Source organism: Triticum aestivum, chromosome 1D, assembly GCF_018294505.1.
Source record: "Triticum aestivum cultivar Chinese Spring chromosome 1D, IWGSC CS RefSeq v2.1, whole genome shotgun sequence".
NCBI classification, from domain to species: domain Eukaryota; kingdom Viridiplantae; phylum Streptophyta; class Magnoliopsida; order Poales; family Poaceae; genus Triticum; species Triticum aestivum.
Window position 1 is genome coordinate 195,417,820 of NC_057796.1, and position 23,819 is coordinate 195,441,638.

The 23,819-nt window shown below is 43.3% G+C and overlaps 1 protein-coding gene across 1 annotated transcript; it reads right to left on the reverse strand.

Moving 5' to 3' along the window:
* Positions 1-1,868: 1,868 nt before the first annotated feature.
* On the reverse strand, positions 1,869-2,884 carry LOC123167213 (uncharacterized). The gene has a single exon (XM_044585046.1). The coding sequence runs from the start codon at positions 2,837-2,839 to the stop codon at positions 2,222-2,224; it is 618 nt and encodes a 205-aa protein (XP_044440981.1). The 5' UTR covers positions 2,840-2,884; the 3' UTR covers positions 1,869-2,221.
* Positions 2,885-23,819: the final 20,935 nt, after the last annotated feature.

A 23,819-nucleotide genomic window follows, 5' to 3' on the forward strand; every position in this document is an offset into this window, starting at 1 on the left:
GGCTGCACCACATGTACTACACAGCGACCAGACCACACCACCTCAGCTGCATGCACTCCCGCGCGCCACGAACAGGACGGCCCCGCCACTGTCGACGTCTCTGGAAGCGGTGAGGCCAGGAGAAGCAGGAGAGGCGGCGGTTTCTGGCAAGCTACGGTTGCACCCCCGTGTCACTCCGTGGAGGATGAAGCTCCTACGTACAAGGAGCAACCCATGGAGTCCCTAGATTGCCCCACTGTTGAAACACCTAAGGCGCTGATTGGATTGTCGTTTCTCAGCGCTAAACCCCTGTAAAACAAACGTACACTCCTCTCTCGTTTTCTTTCCCAGGTGAAAATCGTGTGTGGCCAGTGATTTACACCTGTGAATTATCTACAGGTGCATAAATATACACCGATTCCAAGCGGGGCGTAAGATCATTCGCACTGGATGTCAATGCAAGCCTTTCAGGCGTTGGTTTGCATTGCACACTGTCGAAACACCTGAACATGCTTGCAGATTTGATCACTCTGCTAGAGCGGTTCCGACTTCTGAGGATCGTAAGTTGCCTTTCTTCAGGTTCAGAAGCTTAGCACGTATAAATTTATAACAAGCAAAATGCCAGCAGTACTACCCGTGAAATATCTACGTGTACCAGAAGTATCTTAACGAACTGACCAAGAGAACACGAAGTCTCTCCGCTCCAGGATTTTATGGCTGGAACAAAATGAACACAAAATTCTGCATCACAAAATAAGCCAATAAGAATAATTCTTTCTTCGTAAGACCACATCCTGATCCAGTTATCATACTAATATATATCAAAAATAGAATCCAGGAGTAACAGACATTATAATTATATCATCACTAACCAAAGAAAAAATATGTATAAGCAATGAACTGATCATGATAACCTTAATCAACAAAACCTTGCAACTTCCACAAGATGGGGAGTCAAAGTAAGACGCAGCCTGAACACAACAGAAACTGGGAAATGCATGCAGACTTGATTACTTTGCTATAGTAGTTCTGACTTCTAAGGATCGTAACTTGTCTTTCTTCAGGTACAGAGGCTTAGCACCGTAAATTTCTGCCTTCTGGCCCAAAAGTAGTACCGATGAAATATGTAGTACCAATGAAATATGTAACCAACTGACCAAGGAAACAGAAAGTCTCTTGGCTCCAGGATTTTATGGCTAGAGCAAAAATGAACACTAAATCTACCAATCAGAACAAGAAAAATCCGCATCTTAACATAATAAGATAATTAAATAAATATTTTTTTTTGTTTCTTTGTAAGTAAGACGACATCCTGATGCAGTTTATTTCAAAACTAGAATCCAAGAGTAACAAACATTATAACTATATCATCACTAACCAAAGAGAAATATGTATAAAGCAGGGAACTGATCATGAGAACCTTAATCAGCAAAACCTTGCAACATCCACGAGATGAGAAGTCAGCGTAAGGCACAGCCTGAACACAATAGAAACTGGAACATGCAGCTAAGAGGCAGTGCTATGCAATTACATCCTCAGATAGTGCATGTCAATATATCACAAATTATATTCTATCAATTCTGCAAGATGACGATATGGAACAAACTTAAATCCTGCTGTTGCCTGAGCAGATCTTTTATTTTCCTTGTTTCTCTTTCAAACTCGTACTGTTGTTGGTGCTTTATCTATAAAGCGGGGTGAATGCCTATTTTGAGATAAAAAACTAAATTCAATTCAAGGTATTGGTGTGTGCATGCATCTCAGAAATTTGAGAGCAATCCAGCATCAGGCTTTTACGAGCATTGAGCAAAATGAAAATGAATTTTCTTCGAGATTACTGTGATCTCTCCTGCACAAGAGAGCACATACCCAAGATGAAAGAAGCAAAATGAGCGAGATATCGACATTATGCCAGAGGACACCCTGCATATCATCAGATTAATACAGGCCACACACATGACAAAAGGCATGGATCCCACATTGTCTACGAGAATCCAAGTCCACCCAAAAGGAGCCACATTCCGTATTTCCACGGCCACGGTCACGATGATTAAGGACGCGGGAATACCTTAGCAGCTCTTCAACCCCTAAAACCCTACATTTCCATCAGAAACTAAACCAAAGTACGACGATTACAGTACTAACATCCCCATATTCGAACCATCTATATTTTTTAGCAGTCATTATACTAGTCTTAAACGCGGTATGATCAAAAGGCACAACCTTTCTTCTCACCCATCCATCACGGAATCTCTTGGAGAAATCCCGACTCGTCAACGCGGAAACCCAGCTCGCTCAGATCCACCGTCTCGTTGATGTTGATTCCGCTGCTGCCGCCGTTGTCGCCAAGGGTCAGCCAATCCGCCTGCACCTCCTCTCCGGCCTTGAGATTGACGACCGTGGATGCCTTCTCCTCCTCTTCTTCCTCTTCCTCCTCCGCCTCGACGCGGGCCCTACCCTTGAGGCACACGCCAACCTTCTTCCTGGAGGTGGGTCTCACGCGGGTTGGAACGGCACAGGCGGGGGTGGCAGCGGTAGGGTTTGGGACGGGGGAGGGGGAGGGAGGAGGGGCGGGATTGAAGGGAGTGAATGGGGCCCAGCCTTCAGAGACAGCAGCAGGACCGAGCGGGAAGAAGGCCCAGGTGCAGAAGTACATGTCGGCGCCGGGGACGATGGGCGGCGTGGAGGGGAGCTCGTCGGCGGAGAAGACGCGGCGGCAGGTAGCGGTGGGGCAGCGGAGGCGGCGACCTACGTAGAGGCGCGGGTAGGAGTGCGTGTAGCAGCAGTGCGGGCACGCGGTCCAGAATGCCTCGTCGGCGGAGGCGGAGGCGGAGGCGGAGGGTCCGGCGAAATGTCCCATCCTTGCTGGGGTTGGGGTTTTCGGGGAGAGACGCGGGGAAGCTGGGCGGGGGCGGGGGCGTGGGGTGGTGACACCCGTGACATGGATAATAACGCCGTGGGTAAAGGGTACTTTTCAGTTTACCCCCTCCAACATTTCAATCTTCCAGATTCAACTCTTTAATACTCCCTGTGCAACAAATTTTGTTAGTTTACAGGGAGTATTTGCTAAAATAATAAATTTAGTTGACTTCTTTCGAGTCCCTTCCTGATAGCCACCACTGAGCGCTGAGAGTCATCTGCAACAAATCTTGCCCAGCCGGATCCCTCGTAAAGGCTCCGATCTATAAAATAACCCTCGCTTTACGGTTTTGAAAAAAAAATTGTTCATTTCAGATCCCGCAGAATAGCCTGCTCCCCCTAAAAACCCCTTGTACCTCATATTCTCAGTTTCCCCCGCTCCTTTTGGTTTCCTCTATCACACAAAAATGCTTGGCTCGAGTGCAAATCCAGCAGGAACCGATCTTGCGCGCGTTGAACGGCCTGGACACTATGGTGTCGGAGTTCTAGTGGAAGGAGGTGGATGGGGAGGCACGCGAGGAGGAGGTCCCGTGACGGCGGCAAGTAGGGGTAGTGCTCTCGGTAGAGGCGAAAGTTTCTCGTCTTTTGATGAGATGGTAACTATTGTTTTTAGTGGAAGTCGACTTTGACGATCCAACTGCGAACATACAATCGTCGCGCCTTAGCAATCACTAAACTAACTCTGAGAGATTATTGACCACGCCGGAGCACGATCAACCTGATCACGAGGGTCTATTTCCTGCAAGCAAATGAAGAACATGTAAGAAACTGAGATTGCAATTAGGATATTGCAAATTTAAGAGAGAGAAAATCTATTGATCAAAGTGAGGCTCTGTGATGTCTTGGTCTGGTCGTTGAACACAAACGAAGGACGCGAGTTGCAACTATGGTGAACTTTAGTCTAAACAAAACCCAAGTCTACAACGACGCCCTAAGAGTTGTACTTGAGACAGATGGGAATTTCGTCCACCTTTGGCAAGGTGGAACTAAATTCCATCTAAGTCATTCTCCCTATTAATACGGATTCTAAAAATAGCCTATTATGTGTATTTCAAAATTACATGTGTCTGCCCCAAAAATAAGGTGGCACAACATCTATATTAAGCTATGGATAAAATGTGTCCAAAAAACTATGGACAAAATTTATGAAATGTCATTTTGTATATTTCGTCCATGTCCTTGTGTGTTATCATGATGGCTTTAAAGTGCTAAAAACTCCACCAGAAACTCCGTTCTTTTTCCCCGACACCATCATCTCCATGTTTGATCATGCTCCAATGTCATACTTCTTGTCCATGTTGGGCCCTTCATTTGTAAGAAAAATAAATGTATCCAATTTAGTCAACATCATATTCTCATAAACATTAGAATCGTTACCAAGAAACGAAATTACCTGGTAATTTAATTGGCATGTGTGATCTCAAGTACTTGGTCCAATATGTGTAGCAATAGGGGTTGTGGGTGTAATTGTAGTAGTAGTATCCTCATCAGATCTGCCACGACGACGGCTTGGAGGTCGCCTGTGCCCCCTGCGCCTGACCAAGGCCGGCCCTGGTCACTGGACGCGATAGTCGTTGGAGGCATGGCCGCGCGACACCGTCCCAAGGTGGTGACGCGGTGCAGATCTGGAAGCATGTGTCGCATGGGGAGGGAACACCTGGCGGCGATGCGCCTTGGTTGCTGGGTGGCGACGACGACGCGTTGGGAACGGGACCCTAGATGCAGTATGGTTCTTGGGCGGTGCGATGCGTTGTGGTTATCGAGCAGCGGCTGCGCGTGGAGAACGGACTCCTGGCGGCGCGGCGTGGTTCTTGGGCGATGACGGCGTGGCGTGGTTACCGGGGCAGTGGCGGCGCGTGGGGAACGGACTCCTAGCGTCGCAGTGTGGTTCTTGGGCTGCTGCGCGTGGGGAAATGGCTCATGGAGGCGCCTCGTGGTGACCTTTGTGGGAATGACGACTGGTGAAGGAAAAGATGAAAAAAATGTGATTGGTGGGGTCCACGTGATCTGTTCTAGGAACACTCTATTTTGTACCATAAACTGTATTACGGTATAACCAAAAATGATTTTGCGGTACAGAATTTTACGGGATCTGCTAGAGATGCACTTATCCTCTCAGCTACAACGGCTGGAAACAAGACGAGGGAGGTGGTCGATGCATCCTTGTAACTAGTAGGTGTAGGTTTTTCGTTTTCGTGCTGGAGATTCTCATAATTACATATATATAATAAGAAGTCAGCGAGAGAAATAAGAAGACTCTCTTTATCATATCTAAAGTGGGGATAAGTGAGAGAATTAAGCTGGTAAATAAAGGCCATAAGGGAAAGACATGCATTCACAAGAACTGCTTGGCTGGTTCAGTAGATGCTCTTTCCTATCAGCAAAATGGTGGTCCAAAATCTTTCAACTGAATTTGGGATAGCTTATGTTCAGTCCTCCCCTCCTGTAAAGGGCAAACAAGCAACCAAGAAGTCTAAGGATGCAGACAAGAACAAGCAGAATCCCAAGAAGAAGTGAATGAGGGAGACTTGCCAACACTCTCTATATATTTTACTTTTATATCCTTTGAACCTTTGCACTTTGTTGGTCTTTTGTGGTGTCTTTCAAACACCCGATGATATTATCCTTAGACATGCCCCCAATTATTCTGTTAGACTCTGTGTTGCTTATCACTATGCCAATCATGTTGTATCTTTTTGCATTGTTGTATTGCTTGCATGGTCCTTCTCAAGCTATGGTTTTGTGATTGTCATGATTTGCTTATGGGAAAGATCAGTTTCCGCCTGGTCCTTTCAAAGCCCAGCTCTTTTAAGTGCAGGAGCCTAGTGCTACCTGCTTTTTGTCTGAACATTACCACTCTGTTTCTGTTGGGGACGTAACATGCAATTTCAAAATTTTCCTACGATCACGCGAGATCTATCTAGGAGATGCATAGCAAGGAGAGGGGGAGAGTGTGTCCACGTACCCTCGTAGACCGAAAGCGGAAGCGTTAGGTTAACGCAGTTGATGTAGTCGAATGTCTTCATGATCCAACCGATCTAGTACCAAACGTACGGCACCTCCGAGTTCTGCACATGTTCAGCTCGATGACGTCCCTCGAACTCTTGATCCAGCAGAGGGTCGAGGGAGATTTTCATCAGCACGACGGCGTGGTGACGGTGATGGTGATATGATCCGCGCAGGGCTTCGCCTACGCACTACGTGAATATGACCGGAGGAGTAAACCGTGGAGAGAGAAGCCGCACAAGGCTTGGAACAATTGGTGTGTCTCCAAGGGGTGCCCTGCCCACGTATATAAAGGAGGGAGAGGGAGGAGGCCGGCCCTAGGGGGCGCGCCATAAGGGGGAGTCCTACTAGGACTCCTAGTCCTAGTAGGATTCGGCCCCCCTTCTTTTCCTTCTCATGGAGGTGGAAAGGGGGAAGGAGAGGGACTAGGAGAAGGAAAGGGGGTGGCGCCCCCTTCCCTAGTCCAATTCGGCCTCCTCCCTTGTGGGGGGCGCACCAGCCCCTTGTGGGCTGGTTAGCCTCCCTCCTATGGCCCATATGGCCCATATATTTCCCCGGGGGGTTCTGGTAATCCCTCCGGTACTCCGGTATGTACCGATACACTCTGGAACCTTTCCGGTGTCCGAATACTACCTTCCAATATATCAATCTTTACCTCTCGACCATTTCGACACTCCTCGTCATTTCCGTGATCTCATCCGGGACTCCGAACATTCTTTGGTCACCAAAACACATAACTCATAATACAAATCATCATCGAACGTTAAGCGTGTGGACCCTACGGGTTCGAGAACTATGTAGACATGACCGAGACACATCTCCGATCAATAACCAACAGCGGAACCTGGATGCGCATATTGGTTCCTACATATTCTACGAAGATCTTTATCGGTCAAACTGCAATGACAACATACGTCATTCCCTTTGTCATCGGTATGTTATTTGCCCGAGATTTGATCGTTGGTATCTACATACCTAGTTCAAATCTCGTTACCGGCAAGTCTCTTTACTCATTCTGTAATGCATCATCCCACAACTAACTCATTAGTCACATTGCTTGCAAGGCTTATCATGATGTGCATTACCGAGAGGGCCCAGAGATACCTCTCCGATACTCGGAGTGAAAAATCCTAATCTCGATCTATGCCAACCCAACAAACACCTTCAGAGACACCTGTAGAGCATCTTTATAATTACCCAGTTACGTTGTGATGTTTGATAGCACATAAGGTGTTCCTCTGGTATTCGGGAGTTGCATAATCTCATAGTGATAGGAATATGTATAAGTCATGAAGAAACCAATAGCAATAAAACTTAACCATCTTTGATTGACGAGCTAGTCTAGTAGAGGCTTACTAGGGACACGGTGTTTTGTCTATGTATCCACACATATATCAAGTTTCCGGTTAATACAATTCTAGTATGGATAATAAAGATTTATCATGATATAAGGAAATATAAAATAACAACTTTATTATTGCCTCTAGGGCATATTTCCTTCAGTCTCCCACTTGCACTAGTCAATAATCTAGTTCACATCGCCATATGATTTAACACCAATAGATCACATCGTCATGTGATTAACACCCTATAGTTCACATTGCCATGTGACCAATACCCAAAGGGTTTACTAGAGTCAATAATCTAGTTCACATCGCCATGTGATTAACACCCAAAGAGTACTAAGGTGTGATCATGTTTTGCTTGTGAGGGAAGTTTAGTCAACAGGTCAGCCACATTCAGAACCGTATGTATTTTGCAAATTTCTATGTCTACAATGCTCTGCACGGAGCTACTCTAGCTAATTGCTCCCACTTTCAATATGGATCCAGATTGAGACTCAGAGTCATCCGGATCAATGTCAAAGCTTGCATCGATGTAGCCCTTTACGACGAACTCTTTGTCATCTCCATAACCGAGAAACATATCCTTATTCCACTAAGGATAATTTTGACCGATGTCCAGTGATCCACTCCTGGATCACTATTGTACCCTCTTGCCAAACTCATGGTGAGGTACACAATAGGTCTGGTACGTAGCATAGCATACTTCATAAAACCTATGACTGAGGCATAGGGAATGACTTTCATTCTCTTTCTATTTTCTGCCGTGGTCGGGTTTTGAGTCTTACTCAACTTCACACCTTGCAACACAGGCAAGAACTCCTTCTTTGACTGTTCCATTTTGAACTACTTCAAAATCTTGTCAAGGCATGTACTCATTGAAAAATCTTATCAAGCATCTTGATCTATCTCTATAGGTCTTGATGCTCAATGTGTAAGCAACTTCACCGAGGTCTTTCTTTGAAAAACTCCTTTCAAACACTCCTTTATGCTTTCCAGAAAATTCTACATCATTTTCGATCAACAATATGTCATTCACATCTACTTATCAGAAAGGATGTAGTGCTCCCACTCACTTTCTTGTAAATACAGGCTTCAGCGCAAGTCTGTATAAAACTATATGCTTTGATTAACTCATCAAAGCGTATATTCCAACTCCGAGATGCTTGCACCAGTTCCATAGATGGATCGCTGGAGCTTGCACACTTTGTTAGCACCTTTAGGATCGACAAAACCTTTGGTTGCATTATATACAACTCTTCTTTAAGAAATCCATTAAGGAATGCAGTTTTGACATCCATTTGCCAGATTTCATAAAATGCGGCAATTGCTAACATGATTCGGACAGACTTAAGCATCACTACGAGTGAGAAAATCTCATCGTAGTCAACACCTTGAACTTGTCGAAAACATTTTGCGACAATTCGAGCTTTGTAGATAGTAACACTACCATCATCGTCTTCCACTTCAAGATCCATTTATTCTCAATGGCTTGCCGATCATCGGGCAAGTCCACCAAAGTCCACACTTTGTTCTCATACATGGATCCTATCTCAGATTTCCATTTTGCGGAATCTGGGCTCATCATCGCTTCCTCATAGTTCGTAGGTTCGTCATGGTCTAGTAACATGACTTCCAGAATAGGATTACCGTACCACTCTGGTGCGGAACGTGCTTTGGTTGACCTACGAGGTTCGGTAGTAACTTGATATGAAGTTTCATGATCATTATCATTAGCTTCCTCTCTTGTTGTTGTAGGCATCATGGAAACGGTTTTCTGTGATGAGCAACTTTCCAATTCGAGAGAAGGTACAGTTACCTCATCAAGTTCTACTTTCCTCCCACTCACTTCTTTCGAGAGAAATTCCTTCTCTAGAAACAATCCATTCTTAGCAACAAAGATCTTGCCTTTGGGTCTGTGATAGAAGGTGCACCCAACAATTTCTTTTGGGTATCCTATGAAGACACACTTCTCCGATTTGGGTTCAAGCTTATCAGGCTGAAGTTTTTTCACATAAGCATCGCAACCCCAAACTTTAAGAAACGACAGCTTAGGTTTCTTGCCAAACCACAGTTCATACGGTGTCATCTCAATGGATTTAGATGGTGCCCTATTTAACGTGAATGCAACTGTCTCTAATGCATAACCCCAAAACGATAGTGGTAAATCGGTAAGAGACATAATAGATCGCACCATATCTAATAAAGTACGGTTACGACGTTCGGACACACCATTACGCTGTGGTGTTCCAGGTGGCGTGAGTTGTGAAACTATTCCACATTGTTTTAAATGAAGGCCAAACTCGTAACTCAAATATTCGCCTCCGCGATCAGATCACAGAAACTTTATTTTCTTGTTACGATGATTCTCAACTTCACTCTAAAATTCTTTGAACTTTTCAAATGTTTCTGACTTGTGTTTCATTAAGTAGATATACCCATATCTGATCAAATCATTTGTGAAGGTCAGAAAATAACGATACCCGCCGCGAGCCACAATACTCATCGGACCGCATACATCGGTATGTATTATTTCCAATAAGTCAGTGGCTCGCTCCATTGTTCCGGAGAACGGAGTCTTAGTCATATTGCCCATGAGGCATGGTTTGCAAGCATCAAATGATTCATAATCAAGTGATTCCAAAAGTCCATCCGCATGGAGTTTCTTCATGCGCTTTACACCAATATGACCTAAACGGTAGTGCCACTAGTATGTTGCACTATCATTATCAACTTTGCATCTTTTGGCATCAATATTACAAATATGTGTATCACTACGATCGAGATTCAATAAACCATTCACCTTGGGTGTATGACCACAGAAGGTTTTTATTCATGTAAACATAATAACAATTATTCTTTGACTTAGATGAATAACCGTATTGCAATAAACATGATCCAATCATATTCATGCTCAATGCAAACACCAAATAACATTTATTTTAGGTTCAACACTAATCTTGAGGGTAAAGGGAGTGTGCGATGGTGATCTTATCAACATTGGAATCACTTCCAACACACATCGTCACCTCGCCCTCAACTAGTATCTATTCATTTTGCAACTCCTCTTTCGAGTTACAAATCTTTGCAACTGAACCGGTATCAAATACCGAGGGGCTACCATGAACACTAGTAAAGTACACATCAATAACATGTATATCAAATATACCTTTGTTCACTTCGCCATCCTTCTTATCCGCCAAGTATTTGGGGCAGTTCCGCTTCCGGTGACAATTTTCTTTGCAGTAGAAGCACTCAGTTTCAGGCTTGGGTCTAGCTTTGGGCTTCTTCACGGGAGTGAAAACTTGCTTGTCATTCTTGAAGTTCCCTTTCTTTCCCTTGCCCTTTTTCTTGAAACTAGTGGTCTTGTTAACCATCAACACTTGATGCTATTTCTTGATTTCTACCTTCGTTGATTTCAGCATCACAAAGAGCTTGGGAATCGTTTTCATCATCCCTTGCATATGATAGTTCATCACGAAGTTCTAGTAAAATGGTGATAGTGACTAGAGAACTCTGTCAATCACTATCTTATCTGGAAGATTAACTCCCACTTGATTCAAGCGATTGTAGTACCCAGACATTCTGAGCACATGCTCACTAGGTGAGCTATTCTCCTCCATCTTGTAGGCAAAGTACTTGTAAGAGGTCTCATACCTCTCGACATGGGCATGAGTCTGAAATACCAATTTCAACTTCTTGGAACATCTCATATGCTCCGTGGCGTTCAAAACATTTTTGAAGTCCCGGTTCTAAGCCGTAAAGCATGGTGCACTAAACTATCAAGTAGTCATCATACCGAGCTTGTCAAATGTTCATAACGTCTGCATCTGCTCCTGCAATAGGTATGTCACCTAGCGGTGCATCAAGGACATAATTCTTCTGTGCAGCAATTAGGATAATCCTCAGATCACGGACCCAGTCCGCATCATTGCTACTATCATCTTTCAACTTAGTTTTCTCTAGGAACATACCAAAAATAAAACAGGGGAGCTATACGCGAGCTATTGGTCTACAACATAGATATGCAAATATTATCAGGACTAAGTTCATGATAAATTAAGTTCAATTAATCATATTACTTAAGAACTCCCACTTAGATAGACATCCCTCTAGTCATCTAAATGATCACGTGATCCATAGCAACTAAACCATGTCCAATCATCATGTGAGATGGAGTAGTTTTCATCGGTGAACATCTCTATGTTGATCATATCTACTATATGATTCACGTTTGACCTTTCGGTCTCAGTGTTCCGAGGCCATATCTGCATATGCTAGGCTCGTCAAGTTTAACCCGAGTATTCTGCATGTGCAAAACTGGCTTGCACCTGTTGTATGTGAACGTAGAGCTTATGACACCCGATCATCATGTGGTGTCTCGGCACGACGAACTGTCACAACGGTGCATACTCAGGCAGAACACTTATACCTTGAAATTTAGTGAGGGATCATCTTAGGGTGTGTTTGCTTGGGGAACGAAGTGGAATGGAATGTCATGGTTCCGTGACATTCCCTTCCACTAGAATGGGTTGATTCCGTTCCTACGTTTGGTTGGGCAAGTAGGTATAATGGAACGGTTCCATTTCAGTGTTTGGTTAGAAATAAAGTAATGGAAGGCATTTGATGTCACATATATGCATGATTGTCATTAGTCTTTGTATTTTTAACACATAATAAAAAATGCCAAACAAAATACTAGTTATTCACTCATATACATGTCAAAAATCTGTCAAAAAACTAGCCTAAAAACTGTCAAAATACAAGTTATGCAATCATATTCATGTCAAAATACAAGGCATCCATCCATATATATGTCAAAAGATATGTCAAAATACTAGCCATTTACACAAAATCATGCTGCTGTGATTAGGAAAATCTACCAAGTTTTAGAACACAATAATACGTATTCCCGAATCAATTCAGTAGCTGATTGTCGCTGCTTGCCCAGGTGTGGCACATAGATAAGGGATTAGCACTGTAGCCGGAGCTGGCAGTCACTGGCCGGCACCACATAGTCGCCACTGAGGGACAGCAACGAGTTCACCAGCACATAGCTTGCTTGCGAGGTGCAGCCGCTCACCGTGATCCAGTTTCAGCTCACAGAGATCCGCAGCGACCCGACATGGAGCATCGCCGGAGATCCACAACAGCTCGACATGGAGATCTGCAGCGACCCGACGCGGAGCTGATAGGTGATGGAGATGCATCGCCGGAGAGGGATGGAGGAGGAGAGGCGGCGCACTAGTGGGGGAGACGGGGGGCGCAGAGGGAGAGATAGAAGAGGGAGTGGCGGCGGTGCGACGATGGGACAGAGTTCGTGGTTGCGGGAGTCGCGGGGGGAGAAGAGAGACGCAAGGCCGAGCCGTTTCATGTGATTCTCGAAATCGGAGGTACGAGCGTATTCCGGATCTTAGGGGAATATTCCACTCGGGGGAATGGGTGGGTTCTGGCTCTTCGCTACTACCGAACACGGTAACACGGGGCAGGCATGGGATGGACCCGTTACATTCCATCCGGTGACCAGAACCAAACACACCCTTATAATGCTACCGTCGTACTAAGCAAAATAAGATGCATAAAGGATAAACATCACATGCAATCAAAATATGTGACATGATATGACCATCATCATCTTATGCCTCTGATCTCCATCTCCAAAGCATCGTCATGATCTCCATCGTCACCGGCTTGACACCTTGATCTCCATCGTAGCGTCGTTGTCGTCTCGCTAACTATTGCTTCCACGACTATCGCTACCGCTTAGTGATAAAGTAAAGCAATTACATGGCGATTGCATTTCATACAATAAAGCAACAACCATAAGGCTCCTGCCAGTTGCCGGTAACTTTTACAAAACATGATCATCTCATACAACAATTTATATCTCATCACGTCTTGACCATATCACATCACAACATGCCCTGCAAAAACAAGTTAGATGTCCTCTACTTTGTTGTTGCAAGTTTTACATGGCTGCTACGGGCTTCTAGCAAGAACCATTCTTACCTACGCATCAAAACCACAACAATTTTTCATCAAGTGTGTTGCTTTAACCTTCAACAAGGACCGGCCGTAGTCAAATTCGATTCAACTAAAGTTGGAGAAACAGACACCCGCCAGCCACATGTGTGCATAAGCACGTCGGTATAACCGGTCTCATGAACGTGGTCATGTAATGTTGGTCCGGGCCGCTTCATCCAACAATACCGCTGAATCAAAATAAGACGTTGGTGGTAAGTAGTATGACTATTATCGCCCACAACTCTTTGTGTTCTACTCGTGCATGTCATCTACGCATAGGCCTGGCTCGGATGCCACTGTCGGGGAACGTAGCATGCAAGTTCAAAATTTTCCTACGATCACACAAGATCTATCTAGGAGATGCATAGCAACGAGAGGGGGAGAGTGTGTCCACGTACCCTCGTAGACTGAAAGTGAAAGCGTTAGGTTAACGCGGTTGATGTAGTTGAACGTCTTCACGATCCAACCGATCTAGTACCGAACGTACGGCACCTCCGAGTTATACACACGTTCAGCTCGATGACATCCCTCGAACTCTTGATCCAGCAGAGGGTTGAGGGAGATTTTCGTCAGCACGACGACGTGGTGACGGTGATGGTGATATGACCCGCGCAGGGCTTCGCCTAAGCACTACGTGAATATGACCAGAGGAGTAAACCGTGGAGAGAGACGCCGCACACGGCTTGGAACAATTGGTGTGTCTCCAAGGGGTGCCCTTCCCACGTATATAAAGGAGGGAGAGGGAGGAGGCCGGCCCTAGAGGGCGCGCCATAAGGGGGAAGTCCTACTAGGACTCCTAGTCCCAGTAGGATTCGACCCCCCTTCTTTTCCTTCTCTTGGAGGTGGAAAGGGGGAAGGAGCGGGAGTAGGAGAAGGAAAGGGGGGTGGCGCCCCCTTCCCTAGTCCAATTCGGCCTCCTCCCTTGTGGGGGGCGCACCAGCCCCTTGTGGGCTGATTAGCCTCCCTCCTATGGCCCATATCTTTCCCCGGGGGGGGGGGGTTCGGTAACCCCTCCGGTACTCCGGTATGTACCCGATACACTCTAGAACCCTTCCGGTGTCCGAATACTACCTTCTAATATATCAATCTTTACCTCTCGACCATTTTGAGACTCCTAGTCATGTCCGTGATCTCATCCGGGACTCCGAACAATCTTCGGTCACCAAAACACATAACTCATAATACAAATCGTCATCGAACGTTAAGCGTGCGGACCCTACGGGTTCGAGAACTATGTAGACATGACCGAGACACATCTCTGATCAATAACCAACAACGGAACCTGGATGCTCATATTGGTTCCTACATATTCTACGAAGATATTTATCGGTCAAACCGCAATGACAACATACATCGTTCCCTTTGTCATCGTTATGTTACTTGCCCGAGATTCGATCGTCAGTATCTTCATACCTAGTTCAATCTCGTTACCAGCAAGTCTCTTTACTCGTTCTGTAATGCATCATCCCGCAACTAACTCATTAGTCACATTGCTTGCAAGGCTTATCGTGATGTGCATTACCGAGAGGGCCCAGAGATACCTCTCCGATACTCGGAGTGACAAATCCTAATCTTGATCTATGCCAACCCAACAAACACCTTCCGAGACACCTGTAGAGCATCTTTATAATCACCCAGATACGTTGTGATGTTTGATAGCACACAAGGTGTTCCCCCGGTATTCGGGAGTTGCATAATCTCATAGTCAAAGGAATATGTATAAGTCATGAAGAAACCAATAGCAATAAAACTTAATGATCATTATGCTAAGCTAACAGATGGATCTTGTCCATCACATCATTCTCCTAATGATGTGATCATGTTCATCAAATGGCAACACATGTCTATGGTTAGGAAACTTAACCATCTTTGATTAACGAGCTAGTCTAGTAGAGGCTTAGTAGGGACATGGTGTTTTGTCTATGTATCCACACATGTAGGAAGTTTCCGGTTAATACAATTCTAGTATGTATAATAAAAATTTATCATGATATAAGGAAATATAAAATAACAGCTTTATTATTGCCTCTAGGGCATATTTCCTTCAGTTTCTATGGTTGCACAACCATGGAAAGTTTTAAATTGGAATATCAAAGTTATGAACTCTCCGGATAAATGGTTTTGCATATTTAGAACAAGATTGATGAAATTGGTTATCAGGTTATATGCTTTCAAGAAACAAGGAAGATAATTTTTTATCAGGCCTTCATCAAACAATTTTGCACACCTAGGTTTGAGAGCTTTGCATTCCAACTCTCCATGGAAGATCAGGTGACATATTAACTGTCTGGTGCTTTGCAGATTTCAGAGGAGATATAGTCTTTCAAAATGAATATGAAGTTTCAGTGGTATTACAACCAGTTAAACGTGGTAGCTGTTGGACTCTTATCTACATCTATGCTCTATGTCAAGATGACAAAAATCAAGAATTTCTAGGTTGGCTTGCAGATATCTGCATTCCAGAAGAGGCTGGCTGGTTGATTGTGCAATATTTTAACATGATTATAAGTTTTCAAGATAGGAATAAGGTAGGTGGTAATATCTCAGACATGCTTCAATTCAATGTTGTGATTAGTCAGCTTGGCCTTGTGGACATTCCTCTCAAAGAGAGAAATTTTACATGGAGTAATATGCAGACTAATTCCCTTCTTGAAAAGCTTGATTGGTTCTTCACTTCTACCTCCTGGACTTTGACATACCCTAACACAATGGCCCAACCACTAGCTATGACAACTTCTGACCATGTGCCATGTGTCATTCAAATTAAAAATGAGGAATTTGTTCCTTGCCTATGTGGTCCCAAGATGCATTTGTTTAATGGGCCTTTTCCCTGCGTTGCCTCCATTCTACGCGAAAAAATGAGAAAGGAACATATGTTTCATTTCCCATGAAAATAGAGGCGAGGAAGACTTTCCACAAGATTGAGAAGGAGGATTTCATTAGTTTTCAATGGTGAGAAAGGTAAAAATATCCTAAGGAACAACTTTCCTTTGGTTTTCTTACGTTTTTCCTTCGTACAGAATGGAGCCTTTAGGGTGGTCGATTTGTAACACGAAAAAATTCTAAATTTTGGAATGTTAATTATTTAAATACAAGTAATTAAACTTTGCTTGTGTTGCTAAAGTTTAGGTATAGGATTTGAAGCTTTTAAAGTTTGAATGAATATTAAAATGAGAAGGCATAAAAACACTTCTCCGAATATTCACTTTCTTTATATTATTTGTATTTTAGTATTTAATACAAATCCAACTAAAAAACAAACGAGAGGATGTAATATCACACTTTTAATATATAAAAGAGTTGGTAAAATGTTTTAAATATTTTTTGGACATTTATTTGGAGTTTCAAAATATTTTGGTATTCTCTTTTGAACCCTAAATTAAAATTAGGGAGTATTTATGCACCAAAATAGAATTTAGAAAATAATATATGTATTTATTTAATATTTGGGTATTAAATACTTTTCCTATGCTTCAAATATTATTCTGGATATATTTGGATTTTTTTTCATTTTTTCCCAAATTGAATTGGATTGATTCGAGAGATAAAATCAAATTCAAAACTAGAAAAGAAATAGAAAACAGAAAATAAATAGGAAGCACCTAAATGGGCCAAATCCTAGCAGCAGCAAAAGGAAATTCTATCCCTTCTCCCTGAACCGGATTTTTTCTGGTATTTTCGTTTTTTTAGTAAAAAAATCGTTTTTTGATTTTTTTTGTTTTATGTGTATTGTTTTATCTTTTATTCTGTTTTCTTTTTTATAATATCATATTAAAAAACAGAATTTCACAATTTGTTTGAACATTCAAAGCATGTTCAGAATTCTAAAATTTTGTTTGCATTTTGTAAAAATGTTTGGAACATATTTTTTTCAGTCAGAAATTTGTTCGAAATTCAATAACTGTTCCTAGTTATTCGAAAGTGTGCATATTTTAGAAAATTTGTTAGGGAATTGAAAAAATGACCAAGTTTAAAAACATTAAAAATACAAAAATATTCAAGTTTGTAGGAATGTTCACAAATTCAAAAGGCAAGTCGTTATTGAAAAACATGTTTGCTATAGTACCTCCCAGTTTTAAAACTTTCTTCATGTTTTCAAATAATTTTCGAGAATGATTTCAAGAATGTTCAGAATTCGAAAAATGTTCAAGATTTTCGAGTTTAAATTTTTTGGTCAAAACTTTGCAAAATATTTGTTCTCTAAAAAATATTCACTTTTTCAAAAAGATGTTTGGCCTTCGTTTTCAAGATCTGGTACTCTCTGTTGTTAGCTTTTCTTAATGTATCGCACTGCCTAAGTAGAGATCAGTGCTCGTTAGCTATAGTGGCTAGTATCCCGTAGTCTCAAGCGGGGAGCGGTTGGGTCTGAATCATGGCAACGCATTTTTCTTTTTGGGGCATTTTTCACTGGCGCAAACTCGTGGTACAACATCCGCCAGTGGGCCGGCCCATCGCGGCTCCGTGCGTGTAAAACTACAGCAATTTGTCGCAAAGAGCGACACATAGGAACTCCCCCCTCCTTTCCTTGAGAGCGCTCCTATTCAGGCGGCCACACGCTATGTTATGTGGGGCGGCCCACCAACACGAAGCACTCTCTCCTGATCGGTTGATGCGAAGGCGCTCGCTCGGGTGGCTCCCATTTGACGTAAGTTGGTACTGGCCCGGGTCGCTCCCGATCCAAAAAAAACGATGTGATTTATGGACTGGACATGTTGATGAATGACTAGGCATGTTAACTATTTAAAAGTTCATACATATAAAAAAAATCAAAAAAATCAACTATTTTAAAAAAGTTCACAAATTGAGACAAAAAGTTCAGAAATTGCAAAATTGTTCAAGATTTTGAAAAAGAAAATCATGTATTTGAGATCAAAAAGTTCATGAATTTGAGGAAAAAATCTCCAATTTACAAAAAAGTTCAAGAATTTGGAAAAAGTTCACGAGTTTGAGAGAAGTTCATAAATATGAAAAGTTAAAAGTTCACAAAAACTAAAAACTTTCACGGATTTGAAAAAAGTTCATGAGTTTTGAAAAATTTCAGGAAAAAGGAAAAGAAAAACAATAGAGAAAAGGAAAACAAAAAGGAAATAAAAAATAAAAAAAGTTAAAATAAAAAGAATAAAAAATGGAGCAAAAACCAGGTAAAAAATTCACACTGGGAAAACTCAGTGGGACCTACAAAACCGACGGGAAAAAACTTACATGGGTCTACCCGTTTTTGTAACATCCCTAACCTAAACCCGTAGACCTTTTGCTATCCATGTATTATATTCGGCAGGCTGGGCATTGCCAACCTTGATAACTTTGCCTTCGCTCTTAGACTCTTGTGGCTTTGGCTTCTTGGACAGAACCGGCTAAGTCTTGGGTTGGGCTTGGATTGCCATGCAATGAGCGGTACAAAGCCCTTTTTGCCGCAACCACAATCATCGCTATTGGCAATGGTGCGAAGGCCCTTTTCTGGGAGTCCTCTTAGCTAAATGGTGTGCGACCCAAAGATATTGCCCCCAAGATTTTTGAGTGCTCTAGGAAAAAATTTCCTCGATTCAAACGGCCTTGCATGCATAACAACTTCTTAGTGAGTTAGATTAACACCTACTAGGGCCTCATGCTTGAACACATCCAACAATTTGTGTATCTTTGGGAGAAGCTTACCTCCAATCAGTTAGTCCTAGACGTTCCTAATGCGTTCACCTGAAAGTTCACCTCAGATGGTGTGTATTCCACGTCCTCGTCCTACAAAGCATAGGGTCACACCACTTTGGCCATGTACTCTGTCTGTTTGGAAAGTTTGGCCGCCGCTGAAATGTATACTCTTTGCTTGGCTTGTTATCCAAAACAAAGTTTGGATGACGGATAGGCTTGAGCTCCAAGAACGGCCCAACTGTGGCCTTTGTCCTCTCTGTAAGCAAACCCACGGGACTTTGACGCATCTCCTCAGCCACTGCCGTTTCTCGGGAGTAAATATCCAAAAACCACCACAATTGCGTCCCACGGTGCCAAAAACCACTGTTTTCATAAAAGTTTGCTGAAAACACCGATTCTGAGTAAATGTTTGCTAAAAGCACCAAAAATGATGATTGACCACATTTTGACACAAAAATTGACAACCAAGCCCATCCATCAGGGCCACGAGGCATGGGATAACGGTTGGCGGAGACGGGCATCATTGCTGCCATATGGGGTCCATCCATGAGGGCACTATATGGTGATTTTTGGCAATTTAGTCGCTTGTCGGTGAGGGTTTTGTGTAACATTGTGGACTGGCTTGGCCTCCTGGATGTCAAACCTCGAGAATGAAGCTTTAGAGGTAGCATCAACGAGTGGTGTATCGGCGTCACCCAAGCCAGAGGTCACTCCAGGAAGGCCATGTCATCCTTGCTGATGTTGATCTCCTAGGATCTTAGGAAGGAATGCAACATGAGGGTCTTTCGCAACACCATGACTCCTTCATCGTTCTTGGTGTGCAACATCAAAGAGTAAACTAGTTCGTGGGTGCTCGCGGACGCCAAGTATTTGGGTTTTATAATGCCTCTAGAGTGATGACCTTTTTTCTTGTCCTTTGTCGTGCTTTGATACAAACCTTCTCTCCTAATTAATAAAAAGGCAAGCCTTTTGCATCGTTTTAAAAAATATCGACGCATGCGTGCTATGTGTTGGTCGACGTTGTATGTAGTACTAGCAAATATGTCTGTGCGTTGCAACGGGAGAATATTTATTCATACATCTAATTTACAGAAGAGAATAATGTAAAGGTCGTTTCACGGCTGAGAATTCCAAAGACTTCACGCGGCTTCCTCCGATAGTCTTCTTGGAGTGGTTTGGGGTAGTGTAGCCCTTCTGTATCACCCTTGTATCTTGCCTTGAGTGTATGGGTTTGGTGTCAAGTTGTATGGTTTGGATGTTTGATTGATCATTGCTTCATATATAAAGCGGGGCGCAAACCTTTTTCTGTAAAGGTCATATCTAAAATCAAAGACATACACCAATAAATATAGATTATAAATTGGGAAGGAACCAAAAATTTAGATACTTGGTGGATATGAACAAGGGTATGATGATCCTTCAAACCAGGTGATATAGGGATGTAGTACATCAGAAAGAGAAAGGAAAAAAATTATACACGATGATCCTTCAAACCAGATAGTAAAGGGATGTAAACACCAGAAGAAGAAAAAGTTCTAAGGGCATTTCCAACGTTGACCCGCAAATTTGCTCCGACATCCGTTCACGGATAGGGGGGCCTGTCCACGTACACGGATGTCAGACGCGGCCTCCAACGCTGCACTTTTATATGCTTTTCATGGACTAACATATTGACCTACTGCAATGTGTTAGTTGCTATTTTCTGCTTGTTTTTGGTTTTCTAGAAAATCCATATCAAATGATGTCCAAATGCAGCGAAACTTTTTGACGATTTTTTCTGGAAGGAAAGGGACCCAGGAGGCTTCGAGGGAGTAATAGAAAACCCACATAGGCCCCACGAGCCACTTGGGCGTGCCCAGGTGGTGGCCGCGCCCAAGTGCCTCGTGGTCCCCCTGTGGCACCTCTTCGCGTGATTCCAACTCTGAAAATTCCTATAAATATCAAAAACCCCGAAAGTTAACCTAGAACTTTGACTCCACCGCCGCAAGCTTTGTACCAAAGAGATCCCATCTGGAACCCTGTTCTGACACCCTATCGGAGGCCATCTTCATCATCTCGGCGGTCTCCATGACGAGGAGGGAGTGCTCACCCTCGGGGCTGAGGGTATGTACCAGTAGCTATGTGTTTGATCCCTCTCTCTTGTCTCTCATGTTCTTGATTTGGCACGATCTTGATGTACCGCAAGCTTTGTTAATATAGTTGGATCATATGGTGTTTTTCTCCCCCTCTATCTTGTTGTGATGAATTGAGTTTTTACCTTTGAGGTTTCACCATTATCGGATCGAATTACTTTTTGGATTTGAGAACACTTGATGTATGTCTTGCATGTGGATACCGTGGTGACAATGGGGTGTTGTATTGATTCATTTGATATATGTTTTGGCAATCAACTTGCGGGTTCCCGCGGTGACATTGGGGTAATCTATGCATACGCGTGATGCACGTTTTCATCCTACTTTCCCCGGTAGAAACTTTGGGGCACTCTTTGAAGTTCTTTGCGTTGGATAGAATATTATGAATCTGAAGTTGTTTGATGCATATCGAATAATCAACTCACAGATACTTGTGATGACATTGGAGTATCTAGGTGACATTAGAGTTGGTTGATGCGTATCATATGATGTTATTTTAGTACACTCTAGGGTTGTTTGTGGTACTTATAGGGATGACTCAATAGATTGATTGGAAATGATAACTTTGAGGTGGTTTTGTACCCTACAACAATTTCATCTTATGTTCTCCGCTAGATAAGAACTCTGAAGTGACTCTTTGTCGCACGTTAAGGGATTGTTATATGATTCAATTATGTTAGCACTGCTGAGAGATTGCACTAATGAAAGTATGAACCCTAGGCCTTGTTTCTAAGCATTGCTATACCGTTTGTGCTCCGTTTTTTCACTTGCTACCTTGCTGTTTTTATATTTTCAGATTACAAAAATCTATATCTACTATCCATACTACACTTATATCACCATCTTTTCGCCGAACTAGTGCACCTATACAATTTTGAAGGAAATATGCCCTAGAGGCAATAATAAAGTTGTTATTTTATATTTCCTTATATCATGATAAATGTTTATTATTCATGCTAGAATTGTATTAACCGGAAACTTGATACATGTGTGAATACATAGATAAAACACCGTGTCCCTAGTAAGCCTCTACTAGACTAGCTCATTAATCAGAGATGGTTAAGTTTCCTAACCATAGACATGTGCTGTCATTTGATGAATGGGATCACATTATTAGGAGAATGATGTGATGGACAAGACCCATCCGTTAGCTTAGCATATTGATCGTTCAGTTTTATTGCTATTGCTTTCTTCATGTCATATACATATTCCTTTGACTATGAGATTATGCAACTCCCGGATACCGAAGGAATACCTTGTGTGCTATCAAACGTCACAACGTAACTGGGTGATTATAAAGATGCTCTACAGGTATCTCCAAAGGTGTTTGTTGGGTTGGCATAGATTGAGATTAGGATTTGTCATTCCGAGTATCGCAGAGGTATCTCTGGGCCCTCTCGGTAATGCACATCATAATAAGCCTTGCAAGCAATGTGACTAATGAGTTAGTTGCGGGATGATGTATTACAGAACGAGTAAAGAGACTTTCCGGTAACGAGATTGAACTAGGTATGAAGATACCGACGATCGAATCTCGGGCAAGTAACATACCGATGACAAAGGGAATAACATATGTTGTCATTACGGTACGACCAATAAAGATCTTTGTAGAATATGTAGGAACTAATATGAGCATCCAGGTTCCACTATTGGTTATTGACCGGAGAGGTGTTTCGGTCATGTCTACATAGTTCTCGAACCCGTAGGGTCCGCACGCTCAACGTTCAATGACAATTTTGTATTATATGAGTTATGTGATTTGATGACTGAATGTTGTTCGGAGTCTCGGATGAGATCACGGACATGACGAGGAGTCTTGAAATGGTCGAAAGGTAAAGATTCATATATAGGACGATGACATTCGGACACCGGAAGTGTTCTGGGGGTACCGGGTACATATCGGGTCACCGGAAGGGGTTCCGGGCACCCCCCGGCAACTATATGGGCCTAATGGGCCAAGAGGGGGACAGAGCAGCCCCTAAGGGGATGGTGCACCCCCATATAGGCTGAAATAGGAGGAGAAGGAAAGAGGGGAAGAGAGAAGGAAGGGGAGGGACTCGGCCTCCCCCTTCCTTCCCTCTCCCTCCTCCTTCCTCCCCCCTCCGGAACTTATGGAAGGGGGGAGGCCGAATTGGGGAGGTGCCCAAGTAGGATTCCTCCTACTTGGGGCGCCCCCTTGGCTGCCTCTCCTTCCCTCCAACCTATATATATGCGCGCGCGCGGGGGGGGGGGCACCTCTAGAACACACACCAACAATTGTTAGCCGTGTGCGGCGCCCCCCTCCACAGTTACTCCTCCTGTCATATTCACGTAGTGCTTAGGCGAAGCCCTGCGTGAATCACTTCACCATCATCGTCACCATGCCATCGTGCCGACGGAACTCTCCCTCGACACTTTGCTGGATCAATAGTTCGAGGGACATCATCAAGCTGAACGTGTGCAGAACTCGAAGGTGTCGTACGTTCGGTGCTTGATCGTTTGGAACGAGAAGAAGTTCGACTACGTCAACTGCGTTGTCATACGCTTCCGCTTTCGGTCTACGAGGGTACGTGGACACACTCCCCCCCTCTCATTGCTATGCATCTCCTAGATAGATCTTGCATGAGCGTAGGAATCATTTTGAAATTACATGCTATGTTTCCCAACAGTGGCATCTGAGCCAGGTCTATGCGTAGATGGTATGCACGAGTAGAACACAATGAGTTGTGGGCGGTGATCGTCATACTGCTTACCACCAATGTCTTATTTTGATTCGGCGGTATTGTTAGATGAA